General features: G+C 37.1%; 1 protein-coding gene across 6 annotated transcripts in view; it reads left to right on the top strand.

Annotated features, from left to right (window-relative positions):
• The window catches only part of PHTF2 (putative homeodomain transcription factor 2), a gene marked incomplete at its 3' end in the record, with an annotated part of 51928 nt that overhangs the window by 28575 nt on the left and 6989 nt on the right, over nucleotides 1-16364 (top strand). For 2 of the 6 annotated variants that reach the window (XM_082008732.1, XM_082008733.1), the window contains 8 exons: nucleotides 1363-1564; nucleotides 3719-3877; nucleotides 5999-6217; nucleotides 9609-9737; nucleotides 10930-11202; nucleotides 12234-12365; nucleotides 14689-14775; nucleotides 15741-15896. In XM_082008732.1, coding sequence (XP_081864858.1) covers nucleotides 1363-1564; nucleotides 3719-3877; nucleotides 5999-6217; nucleotides 9609-9737; nucleotides 10930-11202; nucleotides 12234-12365; nucleotides 14689-14775; nucleotides 15741-15896 — 1357 coding nt within the window. The remainder of the gene's footprint in view (nucleotides 1-1362; nucleotides 1565-3718; nucleotides 3878-5998; nucleotides 6218-9608; nucleotides 9738-10929; nucleotides 11203-12233; nucleotides 12366-14688; nucleotides 14776-15740; nucleotides 15897-16364) is intronic. The other 4 variants (XM_082008737.1, XM_082008734.1, XM_082008736.1 and 1 more) reach the window with 4 other exon arrangements.

The raw sequence follows: 16364 nt of genomic DNA, 5'->3' as shown, positions 1-16364 counted from the left end.
TTTTTCCAGGAAGGGGTGAGGGAAGGTGGAATGAGATTAAAGATGGGAAAGGAGAATGGAACGCCTCAGTAACATTGTCTCTTCTCTTTATTATTTTGTCTGCATTCCAACAGATGAATTGTTCCTTTTTAAAATTTTTTTTTCATTTTATCCAGCTCTCCCTAGCCATTTTTTGTGTTCAGGTCTCTCTTGTATATGTGGAATACCTTATCTTGGGAGGAATGTGAAGGCCACTATTCCAATTCTCCCAATTCATTTGATGTACGTATTAGAGAGGAATTTAATCTTCTGCTCTGTAATCCAAGCTCTCACAGAATGCCACACTCCTTAAAGAGAAAGGCAATGCATATTCCCTCATAGGAGCACAAGATCAGTTGAACAGATTCTTAATAGTTTTATGACCTCTGTCCAGTGTTTTAATAAAAATACAAAAATCTGGAAAACTTGATTTATAACACTTTAGGGTTTTTTCACAAGTGTTCTGGGAATCTAACAAATGAAATCCAATAAATACAAGATATTAATTGCTCTTCTGATTTTTTTTTTTCCATGTAATATACTTTGAGAATAGAGAAGTTTAAGTAAAGACTTAAAGTAGTCTCTATCGATAAGGTAGCAAGCTGCTATTCCTTTTCATTCCTTCATCGACTGCACTTTCTAATTTGGAAGTGTAACCGTCCAAATGTTTGCTTTGAGAAAGCCTTTTTCTTGCTAGATAAGGCCCTTGACATCTAGAGAATGTTATGGAAGACTATTAATCAATATTAGTAGTCTTAATAATAATACTGAAGCATAATTCATAAACTTATTTTGTGATTTGAAAACAGGCTTAATTAGTGTATTTGTAAGACATATCGAAATATGTTGCCAGCGGTGTTACTAGATAACGTAGAGTTGTCCATAGTTTAGTAGAGTTGTCCATAAGCAGAGTGTATTTAAAACAACAACAAATCTGTGTACAGAGTACTAAACAGCATGTTTGTTTGCAGCTTCAGGAAATGGCATACTTGCTTTGAATTAATAGTACTCAAAGAAACTTGCAGCATACCTCTTGTTTTGTTTGAGGCTTGTGGTTCTTCTGTTGCCAAAGTTGCTGTGAAGTTTCTGTTTGAAAATAGATTTTCTTTTCTTTCAGTAGCTAATGATATAATTTTCTTTCAGACACTGAGGGTTTCTTCTGTAACAATTTTAGGAAAGGATAATGGGTATTTACAAGATGAAATATTTACAAGTATTGCATCAAGTGTTAGTATTATTAGTTTGTGGTCATCTTAGTAGTAAAACTAAAACATGGGTTGATTTAGGCTGGGAAAACAATTGAGAGAATCAGTGATTTAATACTTATATTTGTTTCAAATATAGATCTAAGAAAGTGAAAAACTCAATAGATAAATCCACTGAGACTGATAATGGCTACGTGTCCCTTGATGGGAAAAAGACGGGTAAAAGCAGTGAAGAATGTATGCAGGCCCATGAACGTCGATGTGAAGTGATTAAGCCAGAAGAGTCAGGCTGGAGCACTGCAACAGTGAGAGATGCCTTCAACAATCACAGTCATCACAAAGTAAGTGTTCTTTGTTGCTTTCAAAGCAGGATTATTAATTTGTCAAATGATATGTGACGTGTATTTTTATGATGCTTTTGATACATTCCTACCCACTTTATCCTTAAAAATGTTTTTTAAATGAAAGTAGGCTTCCGGTCCTGGGGCCAAAAACTATGTTAAGTCTTCTTATTTTATCCTTATATTCCTAGCCTTTGCTTTTTCTTGTAGGAGGATCCTTACTGACATCAGAAATATTCTTTGCCATTCTGTATTTCAGTGCACAAATTTGTGTGCTGTATTTTATCTGTGTGTTTATTCAGACCAGCTAAACACACTGTACCTTTTCCTGCCTCTTTGATACTCTGGGCACATGTCTGTATGCCAAAATGGAACAAATTTTGGATTACTGACAATTTGTAATTTTGAGGTAATTCTGAGTATTTGCCTGTGAAAAATCTTCCTTTTCATTTCTGGTTTTTTTTTTTTTTATTGATCACTGTAGAAGATGAGGAAATCACAATTCCTCTGTAATGAAGTAGGCAGGATTCTCTATACTGAGGAGTAGGAACGAGATGGAAGTGTAGGAAGTGGTCATGAAAGAAAGCAGAACTTGTAGTTTTCCTGGGTCTGATTATCTCCTCAATATACTATTTTCATCTTATTGTTCTATGGAATGGCTTTTCCAAAATGTTTTTCCTGGCTCTCTTATCATTGGCATTTGAGCATATATTGACTGCCATTACAGCTCTTACACTTGACTCTGTCTCACTAGTATTTACCATCAATGATCGGTCATAGCAAGGGTTTTTCCATGACGATATCAAAGGGAAAAGTTACTCTACTGGAAGACTACAAGTACACATTTTGTGAAGGAAAGGCATTCTTTGTGGATTTCATAGCCAAATTATTTAACAACCCCTTAAAGATTCTTACAATTAAGTCAGAATGAAGGTGATGAAGGTTCGTCTCTGGGCAAAAACTTCACTCTTGCTCTGCAGGAGGTGCTTTCTCAGCAGTGATAGCAACTGGGGTTCAGTTGTCTTTATCAATTCCAAGCATTCTGCATTTTTGATGAAATTCAATAAATCAAGGATTTTTAAGAAAAAGTAATTTTAAAGAGTTTTAAGTTTCTTTGATAGAATGGATGAGATGTTGTCTATGTTTAACTTGCTTGGTGAGTATGCATCCACATTAAAGAGAAGTTGTCAAAGGCTAGAATAGGCTCCTCTGTTGTCTCCTTCTCATCTCTTCCTCCAAAGACAATTATTACATTTCGTTGCCACTGCAAAATGTAGTAGATAAGACACCCCGGATTGTTCTGTCTGTCCTTTCTCTGTGCAACTCAGCTGTTAAAAAAGTGAAGTAACCTGTCCTTGAAGCACCTTAGAAAACAAGAGTTCATCATGGAATAGAGAATGGTGTCTGAGCTGCAGGAGTGGAAAAAGATTTGTTGTCTTCATAGAGAATAGCTTCACTATTTTTGTCCTTTTAGCATTTCATTGATGACAGGAAGACTCCAAAGGAAACTTTACAGGGTCCTATCTGGTGATCTTGTAATAAATACAAATACACAAAATTAAGTTTTTGAACAGCTGAATGATCCTTTGCTGCCTTTTTTCCTTTCTGTTCTGTAATGGCTATTTTAACTTTTAGTTTAAAATCAGGGAAGTGGAAAGAGGAATAAATTAATGATCTGAGTATTCTGCATGCAATCTGTTGCATTTTATTGTTGGAAGAAGAGGTAAGTGTTAACTTTGTACTGTATGTGTTGATAATTCAATGTTATGGTGTCTGCTATCACAATTTTGGTGGTGTGTTTTTCTCACTGTCCCTCCTCCCCCCATCTTCTGGATATATTGCCTCTAAACCTTTCTTGGTAGGTTCAGTTTAGATAAAATCACATTTAAAATAACAATGTCAGAATTGTTCTTTAGTATAATATGAATGAGCCCTTCATCATCTGAGAAATATTTATTTTGATAATACAATTTCTGTTTTATAATTCCTGCTATACCACTTAATTTTGACAATTGGAAATGCATTAATATGTGATTATCTGCTTTAACTGATCATAGATAATAAAGTTGCAGAAAGAAATTTGATTTCAGTAGTTGAGAACAAGACCTATTAAGTATGAGTGTATGTCTTACTAATACTAATGTCTTTCACTAGGATATTCACAGGACTGTGACAAATTTATCAGATGAAGTTTCTAGTGAGGAAGGGCCTGAAACTGGATATTCTTTACGTCGCAATGTAGAACGCACTTCTAGTGATTGCACACTTCGAAACAGGAAATCTCACCATTATAAGAAACACTATCCTCTAGAGGTATGTTCTTTTCCATTGCTTCTTTTCTGTAATTTGTTAAAACCTCTTGGCTTCTTATTGAATAGATACATTTTCCTCAAACCTTTTTTCTCCTATATTGGGTTTTAAGATTTTTAAGTCTGTTAATTGGAAGTCATGTGAGTGGGGGGCAGAGATTTTTTTTTTGTGACAGTGTTTTGAAATTAAGAGGTTTTTGTGTAATTGGTTTGAGCTTCATTCTATTTTTCACTTTGTTGTAAGGAGCCTAGAATATGTTCTGTAGATCTTGCAGCAGGTTATGGCCAGCTCTGTTGCCCTCTTTTGACACCAGTTATCTTCTCTGGAAACATGTTTTTTTAGAGAAACAGTAGTAATTGGTGATATGCAAATTTTCATCATGCTAGTGCTGCTGTTTCTCTTCATTTAGTTAGTATTTCGGATTCAGTAGCCTTCCTGTGGAGAAGTCTGATTGAATCTACATCTGAGGTTTTATTCCTTCATGTTTATTGAAAGAATCATTTAAATTATTGTCATGAAAACTCAAAAAAATATTAATGAATAAAAATATTGACATTTTAAGAGACTTGATGACATCGTAGCTTAGAAGAGGGGAATTCACAGATTCCATATTAGCAGGGTCCTTAATTGTAAGGACTCAGACATTGAAAGAGAAAGGGATATATTATTGTGCATTTGTTTATAATTTTAGTGACATTATGCTCTTTTTTTTCCTAATGTTATGCAACTTAGCAGATATATGGAACTCTTTTTTTTTTTTTTTTTTTTTTTTTTTAAGGCTGTATTGCCATTTTTTTCACTAGGACTAAGAAAAGAGTGTGAAGAGTAATTTCAGTTCTGACCACTTACAGATGGGTTTAATAGGCGGAGCCTCATAAGTAAGCTTTCTACTTCATTTAAGAAATGTCTTCTTAGAAGGGTTCAGATACTGCTTTCTCTGACAACAATTGCAAAGCCTTGAAGTTGATGCTTTGCCTAAAACCATTATTAGATAATTTTCTCTTCTATTCTTTAATTTGTTTCTCACAGACTTTGCTTAAAAAGATGCAGAAGGCTAATTGATTTGAGTGTTTAATGCCTTACGCATTAAACCTTTGGTTTAGGATAACTGAACAGATCGATACTTGGAACTGTTTGTTTCATATTCCAGAAGATGTCTCTTGACTCTATGCTTGCGCAGCTGGTGGTGCTTGACAAGAGGAAGCAGAAAGACATGATTACAGTCAATGTGCTTTTAGCTTAAATATATTTTCTCTTGCATAGGGTGCTTCAGAGCTAGGGAAGACTATTTAGATATCTTCAGAAACTGAAGAGACTAAATTTGCTCCATGTGTAGCTTTGGCAGTAATATTTTACACTTGTTTCCCGTTTACTTATCTGACTGATGTGATGAAAGAGGAAGCCTTTCTTTGTTGTTACCAACTCGCCTCCCCCACATCATTACAAAGGAAATGAAACAATAGTTTTCAAATCTGTGAAAGCTTTCTTTGTATTTAAAAAAAAAATAAATGAGTGAAGTCAGTGGATATACTCTCAACTTCTGTCCTGTGTTTTCTTTTATCTTCGTGTTTACTTGTCAGCTTAATTGTTGCTTGAGCAAGCTTTTTTAATGCTCTTACTTTATTAACTTCAGTACTCAATGGTACCCGGTAGTGAAGGTACTTTTCCAACCTTAATTATTCTGTGATTTTTCCTCTCTACACCTGATGCATAACTGTCTTAAACAAGCTCACTCTGCCTTTGAGAAGGTAGTTAGTAGTAACAATGGGGGAATGTGATTTGTAGGGGACTTTGAGAGTCAGTTCCTCTTTTATTGCAGTCAGTTAATCAGTTCTAAAAATCTGTAAAATAGTTATTTCCTTTTAATAGTTAATATGATTTGATTCTTCATTATGTGACCCCCTCCCCATGGGCTGTTACTTGTTTGTACCGTGTCTAAAAATGTGCAACCTCTTAGACACTCCTTCAATAAACATGTAATTCTTTCTGATGAGAAAGCTAATGGATTGGAACATAAAAAACAGATAAACACGGATTCACTAATTTGAACTTTGTAACTGTTCTGTTAGGAAACAATGTACAATTAAAAATCTACATTAATTCCAATGCATATTTTAATTTCAGGATACACCTAAATCAGGTACTAGCTGCAGTTCTCGGTGTTCAAGCTCCAGACAAGATTCTGAGAGTGCGAGGCCGGAATCTGAAACCGAAGATGTGCTGTGGGAGGACCTCTTACACTGTGCAGAGTGCCACTCTTCCTGTACCAGTGAGACAGATGTAGAAAGCCCTCAAGTGAATCCATGTGTGAAGAAAGAATATAGAGATGACCCATTTCATCAGGTTGATATCTACCAGTTTTGATTCTTTTTTATACTATGTGCAAATTCAGTATTATCAACTTTATCGTATGTCAGGAGGCCTGGGGGAAAGAACTCTATATTAAATGAAAGTGACAAAGCCAAAGTGATTTGACAGAATTAAAACAATTTGATTTCTGCTACTCAGTCATTAATTTGTCAAATGAAGAGGATATGACAATATACCAAAATAGCCTACAGAATATTTGAGTGTTTCAATCTTAGTTCTAGTTCAGGACAAGTACTGATTGATTTAAGTTTCCTCTGTGGTAGATGGTTCTGAGTTTTTTGTTCTGCAGTTTAATGATTTTCTGTTTGATTGTAGATTGTGAATTTTTGAGTTTCAGTTTCTGGTGTTGATACTCCCTCTAGAGGGAGACCTTGGGAATCTGTGATTAAGAAAGTCCTGCAACTAATACTTGCATTGTTTTAATAATATAAATTAATTTTTTTCATCCAATGGAAATAAGAGAGATAATTGAGTACTTAGCAGAATACAAAGATTTCAGATAAATACTAATAAGGCAAGTAAAAAAATAAAAAGCTTTACTTTTAATCAATGATAAATGAAATTTTACAAATAATATCACACCCTCCCTCTGCCCCCCCCGCCATCACCACTTCCAGTAGTTTAATACATATAGTACTAGGTGACCAGGCAGAGCAATTTTAATCACATGAATGGGAGAGGAGTGAGCCAGGGCTGAAGGAAGTCAAGAAATGACCGTAGCAGAACTTGTTGCCTCAACATTTTTAGAGATCCTTCAGTTCCTCACTTGGCTCTCTGTTTAGAGTAAAAGTGCCTCAGCCAAAAGTGCATTCAGGAGACTAGACTGGGATTGCTTGGCTCTTGGAGCAGCATGTATTTATTAGACTCCTACAACATCCTTCTCTCTAAATTGGGGAGAGATGGATTTGATGGGTGGACTGTTTGGTGGACGAGGAATTGGTTGCATGATTGTATCCAGAGGGTAGTGGTCAACGGCTCAGTGTCCAGATGGAGATCGGAGATGAGTGGTGTCCCTCAGGGGTCCATACTGGGACCAGGGCTGTTTAATATCTTCATCAGTGGCATAGTGGGTTCGAGTGCAACTTCAGCAAGTTTGCAGATGACACCAAGCTGAGTGGTGCAGTTGACACGCCTGAGGAATGGGATGCCATCCGGAGGGACCTGGACAAGCTCCAGGAATGGGACCGTGTGATTCACAGAATCATTAAGGTTGGAAAAGACCTTTTAAGATCATCGAGTCCAACTCTTAACCCAACACCACCATGCCCACTGAACCATATCCTGAAATGCCACATCTATGCGTTTTTTGAACACTTCCAGTGATGGTAACTCCACCACCTCCCTGGGCAGCCTGTTCAAATATAATATATATATTAATAATATATATAATATCCAGTCTAAACCTGCCCTGGTGCAAATGGAGGCCACTTCTCATTCTGTTGCTAGTTACTTGGGAGAAGAGACCAACACCCACATCACCACAACCCCCTTTCAGGTAGTTGTAGAGAGCAATAACGTCTCCCTTCAGGCTCATCTCCTCCAGACTAAACCACCCCAGTTCCCTCAGCTGATCCTCATTAGACTTGTTCTCCAGACCCTTCACCAGCTTTGTTGCCCTTCTTTGGACATGCTCCAGCACCTCAATGTCCTTCTTGTAGTGAGGGGCCCAAAACTGAGCACAGGATTCGAGGCGCGGCCTCACCCGTGCCAAGTACAGGGGCACGATCACTTCCCTACTCCTGCTGGCCACATTATTGCTGATACAGGCCAGGATGCTGTTGGCCTCTTGGCCACCTGGATACACTGCTGGCTCATACTCAGCTGGCTGTCAACCAGCACCCTCAGGTGCTTTTCTGCTGGGCAGCTCTCCAGCCACTCCTCCCCAAGCCTGTAGCATTGCATGGGGTTGTTGTGACCCAAGTGCAGGACCTGGAACTTGGCCTTATTAAAGCTCATACAGTTGACCTCGGCCCATTGATCCAGCCTGTCCAGATCCCTTTGCAGAGCCCTCCTACCCTCCAGTAGATCAACACTCCCACCCAATTTGGTGTCATCTGCAATCTCATGAGATTCAGCAAGGCCAAGTGCAGGGTCCTGCTCCTGGGTCAAGGCAACCCCCAATACCAATACAGGCTGGAGGATGAAGGAATTTGGAGTAGCCCTGCTGAGAAGGAGTTGGGGGTACTGGTGGATGAAAAGCTGGACAGGAGCTGGCAGCGTGTGCTCGTAGCCCACAAGGCCAACCATATCCTGGCCTGCACCCAAAGCAGCGTGGCCAGCAGGTCGAGGGAGGTGATTCTGCCCCTCTACTCCACTCTGATGAGAGCCCACCTGGAGTCCTGCATCCAGCTCTTCCGTTAGCACAGGAAGGACATGGACCTGTTGGAGGGGGTCCGGAGGAGGGCCACAGAAATGCTCACAAGGATAGAGCACCTCTCCTCTGCGAACAGGCTGAGAGAGCTGGGGTTGTTCAGCCTGGAGAAGAGAAGGCTCCAGGGAGACCTTATGGCAGCCTTCTACTATGTAAAGGGGGCTTGTAAGAAAGATGGGGACAGACTTTTTAGCAGGGCTTGCTGCATAGGACAAGAGGTAATGGTTTTAAACTAAAAGAGGGCAGATTTAGGCTAGATTTAAGGAAGATGTTTTTCACAATGAGGGTGGTGAAACCCTGGCCCAGGTTGCCCAGAGTGGTGGTAGATGCCCCATCCCTGGAAGCACTCAAGGTCAGGCTGGACGGGGCTCTGAGCAACCTGATCTAGTTGAAGGTGTCCCTGCTCACTGCAGGGGGCTTGGACTAGATGACCTTTAAAGGTCCCTTCCAACCCAAAGATGCTGTGATTCTGAGTCTTGCCAGATACAGTTAACATAAGGGTGCCTTTATCTATAGCAAGGATTGTGCAGTACACAAATATCGTTAAAAGCAAATTAAAAAAACACCTTGTTGGCCTTAGGCTCAATGTGAGAAGAGTATTTTTCAGAATGTTAGGGGAAAAAATAATAATCAGAAAAATAAAATATTCCATTAAACATGTGGCAAAATTAAAGATTGCTTATAAGTTGACCTTTGTTTTTATAACTCTGTCTGCTTTAAGCCAATGAATCCTCGATCACAATAATGCAGCACTATTAGAAAATGAAGTACAGGGAAGGAGAGATCTCTGTACTCACAGCTGTTCCTTGGAAAAGAAGTGGATGATTTGGAGGAGTGTGGTTAACATACAGTAACATATATTAGAAGTAAATGCTATATAACAATATTTGTGTCAGCCTAAAGTGTTTTTTTGTCAGTATATTGCTGACAAAGTCCTATTGACATGACAATAGATTATTATCTCTGATGGAATATATTCCTTGTCTTCCCCAGAGTCATTTGCCTTGGATCCACAGTTTGAATCCAGGACTAGAAAAAATAAGTGCAATTGTATGGGAGGGTAATGACTGCAAGAAAGCAGATATGTCTGTACTTGAAATCAGTGGTATGATAATGAACAGAGTGAGTATACTTTTTACTTTATGCAAATATTGTATTTAGGAATCTATGTACTACCAAAAATAAGCTTGTTTTACGATGGGGTGTGTTTGGTTTTTCTTTTTTGTTTGTTTTTTTTTTTTTAAATATCTGTTATTGACATTGTTGTTCCATGGCTTACATCACTCTCATCTACTTGTTACTAACAGATAAAAGAGCTATCAAATCTTAAGTATTGGGACACTAAAATGTGTTTGCACTGTTAAGTGCATACTAACATAGCCAACCTCTGTTTTACTGTTCCAAAGTGAAGTATGCTGTGAATGTTCTTGTTCATTGGAATGAAGGACATAAATAACTAATATGTTGGGTTAGGTATAGGAATATACAGATCTGAGTATTTGGATGCTAAGTTAAGATTGGAAAAGAAAGCTTTCGTCTTTAGGAAACAGACATCTAAGAGGATGAGTGGGATGTTTCACTAGTCCTCCCTTGTTTTTCCTTAGTAGTCATCGTCAGGAAACAGCTGGAAGAGCATTTATTTGACAACATAATTTTTTTCAATATAGGCAACATAGGCACTTTGTAGAGTTGAACATAAAATGCTACCATAGCTTAAGAAAACTCTCACTAATTCTGACAAGCTGATACTTACAATCTCCAACTTGTTAACAAGCAATGTATTCACAAATTTAGTTCAGATCTCTGTACCTGACTCAGAGATGATACGGTTTTGGGTGCAGTCCACAGTAGAAGTAAACTTAACAAAGCCATAGCCAGCACAATAGAGCTCCAGTCCTGTCTGCACTGTGAACACATTGATTCCTTTTAAAAAAATACAACCTAAAAGCAAAACACAAATAGGAGCAACATACAGGATGTACGCAACGTGATCTGACTGGTGCACTTTGCTAATTCACCGTTGAATGAATTTTTAATATAAGAGTATGCACTGGAGTCTTCTAACTGCAATGTTATGTTGTTGGGTTTGTAAATTATCTGTTGTATTTGGTTCCTGTGCATTAAGTGCTCTTTGAGGACTTCCTTTTTCTTAATAGTAAATTGTGAAGATGCTTGATTGAAGGTTTCATATGACTTACTAGGTTATAAAGTGCTCTTTGTGATAGTATGACAGTAACATTAACAATATATTTATTGACTTAATTATAAATTAATTCTAAAATTAAAAATATACCTTGTTTTCTTTTGTTTTTAGGTGAACAGCTATATACCAGGAATTGGTTATCAGATTTTTGGAAACGTCATATCTTTAATCTTGGGTTTAATGCCATTTGTCTTTCGACTTTCCCAAGCTAAAGATTTGGAACAACTAGCTACACATTCTGCCACTGAACTTTGTATGACTGCATTTGGGTCAAATGGAGACATTCTGGTTCTCTCAATGGTTATTATAAGTTTTGTGGTTCGTGTGTCTCTAGTGTGGATTTTCTTTTTTCTGCTGTGTGTAGCAGAGAGGACATATAAACAGGTACGAACAGCAAACTAAGAGGCTGCATCCAAAGCAAACCAAGGTTTAATGTTTGTGTTTTTTTGACTTTGTGGCTATTTTAAACTTGTTTTCTCCAGTGCACTATGATTCATAGATGAATGATGACAAATACTTCAGTGGACTTAGAGTTTAGGAGATGACTCAGTTGCAATGGACTGAAGTCTCTGTACAGTCTCTGTAGCTAAACCTTTTTTCCTGGAGAGCATTTCTGAGGGAAAACTTTTTAATCTTTCATTTCAGATTTCTGGCTCAATGCATTAACCCAGCTCTTTAGTCATGTCTCAGTGTTCCCCGAGGGGAAGGAGTTTCAGTAAAAGAACTTCATAATTTTCCAGTTTGTTCTACTAGTGTGTTTCATTCAAAACCTTCAGTTTAATTCAAAACAGTTCAGTCCAGACCGTAGCCAAGAGACCTGCCTGCTTTGCTGGTAGATCAGTCCTATGGATGGAGACTGTGCAAGCTGCTGTCTGAAGTAAATACACCTGTTAATTTGTTGCTTGTTATTGCAATTTAAACTTTGAAGAGAGTATCAATATCCCTTACTAGCTGCAGAGTATAGATACTTACTGGTTTGCAGAAGAAAAAAAATTACTCTCTTAAGTTGTAGCCAGTATGTGTGATTTAATACAGTAGAATAGAATTAACCTGCTTCTAATAATCAATTCTGTTGGAAAGAACTTCTTTGATACAAGAACCCTCTAATGCAAATGATTGGCAGGTTTAATTTTTCTCCCAAATTCTAAGAGCATAGCAGATCTGTTGTCTGAAATTTGAAGAAAGGAACTTAGTGTGGCTAAATTTTATCATTATAATACAAAGACTTCTAAACTTTTTAGTGTACCTCCTCTTTTTAGTAACATACTACTCTTATTTCTGCACTATATTAACATATTTTAATTTACACTGATACATTGTACATTACTTTGACATATTAAATGAAGCCTTTTCTCCATTTTCTTTCTAGAAAAAATTAATGAACAGTTAATTTATTTTTTTTTCCTTCTCTGCAGAGGCTACTTTTTGCCAAACTTTTTGGTCATCTAACATCTGCCAGAAGGGCAAGAAAGTCAGAGGTTCCTCACTTCCGCTTGAAGAAAGTACAGAATATAAAAATGTGGCTTTCTCTCAGATCCTATCTGAAGGTAAAATAATGTATATTTTTTGCTACCATTTTAATATAAAGTATCTCATATTCTGTTGATGGAAGGTTGGTATTCTCGTCTGAATTTTTCCTCCTGTGCACTTACCCTTCTTCGTGCACATGTGCCTTATACATTTCATTTTAGTGACTCTGGGCCAGCAGTGTCTGCAGGCAGACAGATTGTGAGAAAGTAGTAAATATCTATTTTTTACCTTGGAGTGAAGTAGGAGTGTGTTCAGAGTTGGAGTCTTTTCTTACTAATGCTAGCAGAAAAGTATCTCAGGTAAATGTGTTGGTTAAAAATGACCACTTGTAGTATAGTACAGACAATACCTTATTGTAAGAGCCCCACCAGTTAGTGTCATTAACGCAGATGGAATTTATGTGTGTATTTGTGCTGTGAGTGTATATGTGCCAGATGAAGCTAGAAATTATGCACAAGTATTATGTCTAAGACATTCCAATCCCTATATTGTATGTTCAGCTCATACTTGAGTAATCTCCTTATATCTCTCTAATGATCTTTTCAAGCCAGAGCATTTTGACGATTCTTTGTGAAAGGATCCATATTATCTAACTCAGGTTTGGTTTGTTGGTTCCTCCCCCACTCCCAAGTTTTTTTCCATTTTTCTCTCTGCATTAGGTAATTTGACTCAGATGAAGCTAGGTTTTTCCCTATTCGGTTTCTGTAGGACCGGTTTTTTGGTGAACAGCAACTGACAATCTCTTGTTAGTAGTGGTAATCCCCTTACTTTTATCTATGCTTCAGCAATATGCAATAGCAATTAAGAAAGTTTAGATGAAATCTGCTATCAATTTAGAAGTATGTAAAGGATTATGAAAACACAAAGAAGTTATGGTGTGGAGGCTGAGGAGTGTGGAAAGCAGGAACTACAAGCAGGCAAAATTTTTAACATAAAGCACAATCTTAAATTTGAAAGGTGCATCATTTTAAGAGGAACTGAGGCGATTCATTTACAACACCCCTTGTGTTATGGAAGTATCTGTTGGGGGGGTTGTAAAAAAGAGGTACCCGTTAAACTTTACATTTGTGAGACTTCTGTCTTTTTACTTGTAGTCTGTTATGTGTTGCTGGGTGGGAGGAAAGGAGAATAACATCACTTGGACAATAGAATGTAGTTTTGATGGTAGCATTGTTATGGAGTGTCTTGCGTTCTTTCCTCACAACCACATCTGTATATTCCACCTTTTCTTATGCCACCAGAACCATTTGTATAATTATATGGCTAAGAAAAAAGCCATCAGTGGTTAGAGGCAGGTGCATAAGGAACTGACCCAACTGAAAAATAACCAGTCAAGAACAGTAATTTTCACCTCCATCTGTTGCTTTACTTGGTTCACTGGGCAGCTCTGTAATGCTTGTGCTAGCACAAGGAAAGGAATGGAGACAAGCAGCTACAGAGCAGGGCTGCCTTCTTTAGAAGTAGTGTATCTATACCTGCAGTAGTAATTTGCACGTCATTTTTTTTTAGTAGTTAAGCTTCCTATCTCTTCCTCAAAGTTTCAGGGTCATAGCTTGCATATGTACACCTCCCATTCTTCCCACGTTTATACAATTAGTAGTGTGTCTGGAGAACAAAGTTGAGAAATAGTGTCTGTTATAACTTGTACATGTTTCAATGCAGCACAGGATGTTTAATTCTTTAATTGAAAAAAAACCAAAAAAAAAACCCGAGGAAAAAGCTCAGTGGGTAGAAACATTTCATTGTACCAGTAAGCAAGGAAAACATGGTTGAAAACAGTGAGGTTGCACCTTTCAAGACAAGTGTGTGTGTTCCCCAGTTTTCCTTTTTGCTCTGGGGAAGAGAATGATGATATTGCATCTACCACAATGGGACAGTGATTTACAGCTACAATTTTTGTGTGTCAAAAAGAGGTAAGTAATGGAAAATACCAACCATGTGAAATCATACCTTGATATCCTGTTGTGTCCAAAAATCTTTTGTTAGCACTGGTTTGATACTTGGGGTTAAAGCCCAGGGCCGTATCAGATTCGTTATGTTGGGAAATGCTGCCTAAATGAAAGTTACTTCACATCATGAATGAGCTGACTGGACAAGTGGTGACAATTTTCTTTTCTCATAGTTATCTTCAAATGCTTATGTGAGAGTAATTCGGATATGCCTTTCGGGGTATCAAATATAGTGGTATTATTAGGATCTAATATGATGTTGGGAACGTAGATTCCCAAATTGTGAGCCATGACGAAATGTAGGTTCAAGGTGTGAATCTAACTGGATTTGCTAAATATCAACGCTGGTTGGGTAGGTTTTCACTCAGATATGTGTATCCTTTATTTTCAGCGTCGTGGTCCTCAACGTTCAGTTGATGTAATAGTTTCATCTGCCTTCCTACTAACTATCTCAGTTGTGTTTATCTGTTGTGCACAGGTGAGGAAATATTACTTGTATAGAAACAATCATGATTTAAATAGTTCTAAAAATAATTTTGATTGCCTTTTGTATGGTGGTTCCTATTAAAATCAGTGAAAAATCAGTAACAGCTGTTGTAGCTTGTCAGAAGATTAAACTCTATTTTGTATTGTTAATTTTATCTACTTCAGAATATTATTCTGTAAGAACTAAAGAAACTTATTGATAGTTATATAATTGATGTAATTCCTAACATGATATTATTATTTTTTAAATCTGCGTCCTCTTTCATTTTCCATCATGGATTATGGAACACAGGTGGTGGGTTTTTTCCTAACATTTTGCATTAAAAGACACTTTTGCAAAGATGCTGAGATTGACCTTAATTGATGATTTTTGTGAGAAACAAGATTGTTGGCTATATTAGCCTGCCCTCTAGTGGAATATCTTTTAGTAAGCAAATATGTGTTTTAAAGATTATTTTTCCTTGAGCTTCTGTTTCAGAATACAGGGAAGCTTCTGAATGGCTGATGGTTGTATTTTTCCCCCCACTTTCTTCCCTAGTTGTCACTAATGTGTTCTCCTGGTAGCTAATTATAAATATTTTAATAAACTCTGCTTGGATTCAATTTTCTATATAATTCAGTACATTTGAGAATATATTCTAGTTTTTATCCCATATACTGTCTTCGCAAGTTTAAAGTTGTCTTAGAGTGTTCTTTTTTTTTCTTTTGCTTTAGGGACATGAAAAAAAGATTTGTCTAAATTGTCATTGAGCCTTTCAAAGCCTATCTTTTCTCAAACCTCATATATTTGGCACAGTGTTGATTTTGAATTATTATTCAAATATCTTTTATGCCTAAAAAAACCCCATATACTTATTACTGGGAAATATTTTTTGGAGTTGGGGAGATAGGTAGTTGTTTTCTTATGTTGTAATGTAATTATTACTTTGAATTAATTTTTTTCTGTTTTGTTTCTAGCTGCTTCACATGCATGAGATCTTCCTTGATTGTCACTACAACTGGGAACTTGTAATTTGGTGCATTTCACTAACTCTTTTTCTCTTAAGATTTGTTACTCTTGGATCTGAGACCAGCAAAAAGTATAGCAATACCTCAATATTACTTACTGAGCAGGTGAGAATTTGTATAGACCTACATTTTTATATCTAAACAAGTCATTCACCTAGTATGTGTCAGGTGCATTTTAGATGAATTAAAATAGTCTGGATTAGGGAGTTAATTATGGTGTAGTGAAACAACACTTCTACAACCTGAAGTTCAGTTTCTCTCAGTGTGTGACTTTGTTTAAAAGTTGTATGGAACATTGAGATGGCCACATCCCAATTTCTCTTTAAGTGAGCGGGCTTAGAGACATCAGTATATATCATTTGATATAATTAAAGATCTAACAGAACACAAACATAAAAAGTAGCTTTTAAACAGGAAAAAGAAACCTGAACTCTCAAAGTGTTGGATGGGAGAGTAAAAGATTTGAAATTAAACTTACCCTCTACAAAGTGGGTCACTGGGCTGCTAATTTTGACTGCTAGGTTGTGTGGATTACATACAGTTTCCTCTAGACTCTTTGGAAACTTTTTCTTT

Source organism: Phaethon aethereus, assembly GCF_964289735.1.
Source record: "Phaethon aethereus genome assembly, chromosome: 1".
Taxonomy (NCBI): Eukaryota; Metazoa; Chordata; class Aves; order Phaethontiformes; family Phaethontidae; genus Phaethon; species Phaethon aethereus.
This window is presented reverse-complemented; position numbering and strand designations above follow the sequence as displayed.